The 5,391-nt window shown below is 44.9% G+C and overlaps 2 protein-coding genes across 2 annotated transcripts; both read right to left on the bottom strand.

Moving 5' to 3' along the window:
* Positions 1-222: 222 nt before the first annotated feature.
* Positions 223-2,116, bottom strand: LOC5517005. The gene is made up of 3 exons (XM_001637052.3): positions 1,495-2,116; positions 1,046-1,246; positions 223-901 (listed from the first exon to the last, which is right to left on the bottom strand). Exons 2-3 carry the CDS (start codon positions 1,230-1,232, stop codon positions 252-254), a joined length of 837 nt encoding a protein of 278 aa, XP_001637102.2. The 5' UTR covers positions 1,233-1,246; positions 1,495-2,116; the 3' UTR covers positions 223-251.
* A 915-nt stretch (positions 2,117-3,031) lies between these two features.
* Positions 3,032-5,176, bottom strand: LOC5517064 (paternally-expressed gene 3 protein). Its single transcript, XM_001637053.3, has one exon. It carries the CDS (start codon positions 5,174-5,176, stop codon positions 3,032-3,034), a length of 2,145 nt encoding a protein of 714 aa, XP_001637103.3.
* Between the last annotated feature and the right edge of the window lie 215 nt (positions 5,177-5,391).

Genomic DNA, 5,391 nt, shown 5'->3' with positions numbered 1-5,391 from the left:
CTGAAAGGTTTTATGCTTACTAGGGGGAGGGAGGGGGGTTTGATAAAGAAAGAGAGGTGGCTGCAGAATAATATAAAATAATAAAATAATATATTTTATTAAAGTGAAGGGGTATTGTAACACATCCAACTATAAATGTCAACTTGAGGGCATTAATATCTAGGACCAGACACCAGACACAAAATTGGTAAATAATGGTAATTCAAATAAAATACAGAGAAAAATAGTTAACATTTTATTGTTGAGCTTTCTCAATGATCTACCCAAATCTTACACTGCCAAGAGTGGTGTGCAAATTTCTGGACATTGTAATTTTCACCATAAAATTTCTTAAAGATCCGATCTCTGTGTTCAAATTTTGGTGCAGCAAACATACAACCACAATAGGGCACCATAATGAAAGACCCATTTAGACCATTTCTAATTTCTTCAGGCGTGGCACCATAAAACTGTGGATCACACTCCCAGACATCAATCAAAAGTCCCTCTGCATGTCGCTGTCGTATCCTGAGCGGCTCAAAATAAACATGATTTGGTTTTATCCACGTAGCGAGAGTCCTAAACACACCTCTATGAACCTCACTTGTGAAATCTGTTTGAAAGTTGTCCCTTGATACACAGAAATCAAGGTCATGTTCCCAGGCAAATGGCATAGTACGATTTCGGTGGGATGCTAGAAGATCCCCTAAGGTTATCCAGATTGGGATATGTTTAATTGTGAGAGTTTTTTGAATATCACAAGCTGCTTGGCAGAGTTTTCTATGGTGTTGCTTGTGGTAGGTGCACCATAAACCTCTCCAGGAAAGGTAGAATACACACATTGCAAGAGAGCATATGGTCACAAATGCCACTCCTATGAGATTTCTTTTTTGTCTCCATGGCGACGCAGCATCTCCGCACCCTTTAAGGTAGATAAGTAAAGATCAGGGCATTCTAGCTTTATAGTTACTTTTAGCAGATGGTATATTTCTTTCCATAAACAAAATCATAGGTGTATTACAAATCTAGAAAGAAAGTCACATTTTCTTGATATTATATCACATACCTTTAGAACTCTTTAAATAAGTTGTAATTATGTAGAGCAGAGGAGGCGATGCAATTATCGCCACAATGGTAAAGCTTTCAGAGCTCACACTGTATATCCCAAATAGACCTCTCTCGACAAGAATTATTGCAGATAATAACAACCCCAGCAATAATAAGATCACTAATTTCTGAAGAAATGAAGACATCTTGACTTCAAGCCCTGCAGATAAGCCAAAAAAAAAAAACGTAAGTAAGGATTATCCAAATAAATTAAAAAAAATAATTCTAATGGGATAGTTAAAAGAGAGCAAACCTAAAGATTCTTAAAGGCCAACAAGGCCGTTCACGGATCATGCCGCCATGAACACAAAGGCCAACAAACCCAATCGTGAGGTTGCCTTTCTCGTGTGTTGAGCGATTTATCTTTCTCGTATCGTAAAATTAAGCCCAAAATCAAGTTTTTAATACCTTAGTAGGCTAGGTGGCGATTATTTTCTCTGCCTTGCTGTTTGTCTTGGCAGCTTCGTTTCCATCACCCAGGTTGCCCTTGGTCGTGAGAGAACTGGGAACTAGTCTACGCTCGGTTACGGAATTATCACACGAACGGCGGCGAGTTCCGAACCTTTTCCCGAAAAATTCGCTGAACCAAAGACTGCCAAAAATACAAATTACGTTCACATGAAGACGTAAATCGTCGCTAGAACAACCCATATGGATACGTTTTTGCTAGGAGTGGTTTAATATTAACAGCACTGGCTTGATAGTCTTGCATTTACGAAAAAGGGCTGTCTGAGTTATGGAACCGAGCACATTGTTTACAGCAGGCCTCGTTTCCATAACTTAGATTGACCTCCTCACTCGCTTTTTTTGATAATTATAAAGGTTAGTCTATTTATCCAGGTAATTTTTTAGATTTTACTGTTAATTTCGAAATTCACAACAGCTGAAACTGATCCACATCTCTAATTTATAACTCAAAATTAATTCCAGTTTTTGTATAAATGTCATTACGTTATTTACAAAAAGCGGTTACGTATAGAGCTGCCTGTCGGACAACCTAAAAATACCTCTGTTGGAGAAAAACTACAAACTTAAACTACAAACACAAATAAATACCAATAATTTTATTAAAACCTTATTCTAAGCAAATTGAGGTAATTTGTTTTTTGGCTGACTTGAAAATTACAACATGGATAACATATCATGTCTCATCAAAGCTTTTTCGCGCATTCTGAGACCCTTAAAAATAATGCAGCTCTGAAAAGAATGTGGTTTGCTTGAAGCCCTAAATAATACCAACTGCATATTTACCTGTGATAACAGTTTTTATTAAATAACCCACAGGGGTCTCTGAAAAAAAAAGTGGCAACATTTGATTGCTTTTTTCTCTCAAATTCTTTGTTATTTTGTTTGTAAAGTGTTCAAAGGCTGATGAAGGGGTATATGCATGTACCATCAGTTATAATAACCATATAAATCAACAGGGGGGGACAAAAAGTAGACGGGTAAAAAAATTCGACCAACTGATTCCGATTCTGCTATCTCTTAGGATATAAAGTTCGACAAACTGCTATTCCTAAGGGGGTGTTTTTGATTCTGCTATTTCTTAGGGTTAAAAATTCCTTCGAATCCCCTGAATAAACCTCTCCTTCACTGACCAGCCCCCCCCCACCCCCCTCGTCTTCACTGACCACCTCCCTCCTAGCCTTCACTGACCACCCCCCTCCTCACCTTCAGTGATCACCCCCCCCCCCTCGCCTTTACTGACCACCTCCTCCTCACCTTCAGTAATCACCCCCCCTCGCATTCACTGACCACCCCTCTTCCCTCACCTTTAGTGATCACCCTCTCCTCACCTTCACTGACCACCCCCCTCCTCGCCTTCACTGACCACCCCCCTCCTCGCCTTCAGTGATCACCCCCCCTCGCATTCACTGACCACCCCTCTTCCCTCGCCTTCACTGACCACCCCCCTTTTGGTCGTTGTCGTCTAGATTGCATCCAGCTAGGAGCACATACCGTTTCCTAGACCCTTGCTGCACATACCGTTTCCTAGACCCTTGCTGCACATACCGTTTGCTGGACCCTTGCTGCACATACCGTTTGCTGGACCCTTGCTGCACATACCGTTTGCTGGACCCTTGCTGCACATACCGTTTGCTGGACCCTTGCTGCACATACCGTTTGCTGGACCCTTGCTGCACATACCGTTTGTTGGACCTTTGCTGCACATACCGTTTGCTGGACCCTTGCTGCACATACCATTTGCTAGACCCTTGCTGCACATACCGTTTGCTGGACCCTTGCTGCACGTACCGTTTGCTAGACCCTTGCTGCACATACCATTTGCTAGACCCTTGCTGTACATACCGTTTGCTGGACCCTTGCTGTACATATCGTTTGCTGGACCCTTGCTGCAGGTACCGTTTGCTGGACCCTTGCTGCACATACCGTTTGCTGGACCCTTGCTGCACATACCGTTTGCTAGACCCTTGCTGCACATACCATTTGCTAGACCCTTGCTGTACATACCGTTTGCTGGACCCTTGCTGTACATACCGTTTGCTGGACCCTTGCTGTACATACCGTTTGCTGGACCCTTGCTGCACATACCGTTTGCTAGACCCTTGCTGAACATACCGTTTTCTAGACCCTTGCTGAACATACCGTTTGCTGGACCCTTGCTGCACATACCGTTTGCTGGACCCTTGCTGTACGTACCGTTTGCTAGACCCTTGCTGTACATACCGTTTGCTGGACCCTTGCTGCACATACCGTTTTCTAGACCCTTGCTGCACATACCGTTTTCTAGACCCTTGCTGAACATACCGTTTGCTAGACCCTTGCTGCACGTACCGTTTGCTAGACCCTTGCTGTACGTACCGTTTGCTAGACCCTTGCTGTACATACCGTTTGCTGGACCCTTGCTGCACATACCGTTTGCTAGACCCTTGCTGCACATACCGTTTTCTAGACCCTTGCTGAACATACCGTTTGCTGGACCCTTGCTGCACATACCGTTTGCTGGACCCTTGCTGTACGTACCGTTTGCTGGACCCTTGCTGCACATACCGTTTGTTGGACCTTTGCTGCACATACCGTTTGCTGGACCCTTGCTGCACATACCATTTGCTAGACCCTTGCTGCACATACCGTTTGCTGGACCCTTGCTGCACGTACCGTTTGCTAGACCCTTGCTGCACATACCATTTGCTAGACCCTTGCTGTACATACCGTTTGCTGGACCCTTGCTGTACATATCGTTTGCTGGACCCTTGCTGCAGGTACCGTTTGCTGGACCCTTGCTGCACATACCGTTTGCTGGACCCTTGCTGCACATACCGTTTGCTAGACCCTTGCTGCACATACCATTTGCTAGACCCTTGCTGTACATACCGTTTGCTGGACCCTTGCTGTACATACCGTTTGCTGGACCCTTGCTGCACATACCGTTTGCTAGACCCTTGCTGCACATACCGTTTTCTAGACCCTTGCTGAACATACCGTTTTCTAGACCCTTGCTGAACATACCGTTTGCTGGACCCTTGCTGCACATACCGTTTGCTGGACCCTTGCTGTACGTACCGTTTGCTAGACCCTTGCTGCACGTACCGTTTGCTGGACCCTTGCTGCACATACCGTTTGCTGGACCCTTGCTGTACGTACCGTTTGCTAGACCCTTGCTGCACGTACCGTTTGCTAGACCCTTGCTGTACGTACCGTTTGCTAGACCCTTGCTGTACATACCGTTTGCTGGACCCTTGCTGCACATACCGTTTGCTAGACCCTTGCTGCACATACCGTTTTCTAGACCCTTGCTGAACATACCGTTTGCTGGACCCTTGCTGCACATACCGTTTGCTGGACCCTCGCTGCACATGCCATTTGCTGGACCCTTGCTGCACATACCGTTTGCTGGACCCTTGCTGCACATACTGTTTGCTAGACCCTTGCTGCACATACCGTTTGCTAGACCCTTGCTGCACGTACCGTTTGCTAGACCCTTGCTGCACATACCATTTGCTAGACCCTTGCTGCACGTACCGTTTGCTAGACCCTTGCTGCACGTACCGTTTGCTAGACCCTTGCTGTATGTACCGTTTGCTAGACCCTTGCTGTATGTACCGTTTGCTAGACCCTTGCTGTACATACCATTTGCTGGACCCTTGCTGCACGTTCTAAATCAGATGTCTGTGTACCATTACCTCTACTCCTTCTCGAACTTTGTAAGGCTGGTCAAGAGATATTCGTGTTTCCTGTATCTGACAACCCTTGCCACACACACAACGGCCATAGACGTCCTATATATAGACAAGACTATTAGGCATACGCGAATAACTTACAAAAATACATTCTAGATCACTT

Source organism: Nematostella vectensis, chromosome 3 (genome assembly GCF_932526225.1).
Source record: "Nematostella vectensis chromosome 3, jaNemVect1.1, whole genome shotgun sequence".
Lineage (NCBI taxonomy): Eukaryota > Metazoa > Cnidaria > Anthozoa > Actiniaria > Edwardsiidae > Nematostella > Nematostella vectensis.
The sequence above is the reverse complement of the archived record's forward strand: the minus strand, read 5'-3'. Positions and strand labels throughout refer to the sequence as shown.

Bases quoted from the DNA above. Each gene is read 5' to 3' on its own strand.
- LOC5517064 (XM_001637053.3), bottom strand. From the start codon at position 5,176: ATGTACAGCAAGGGTCTAGCAAACGGTACATACAGCAAGGGTCTAGCA.
- LOC5517005 (XM_001637052.3), bottom strand. From the start codon at position 1,232: ATGTCTTCATTTCTTCAGAAATTAGTGATCTTATTATTGCTGGGGTTG. The intron at 902-1,045 runs GTATGTGATATA...TCTACCTTAAAG, and splicing joins TTATTTAAAGAGTTCTAAAG to GGTGCGGAGATGCTGCGTCG.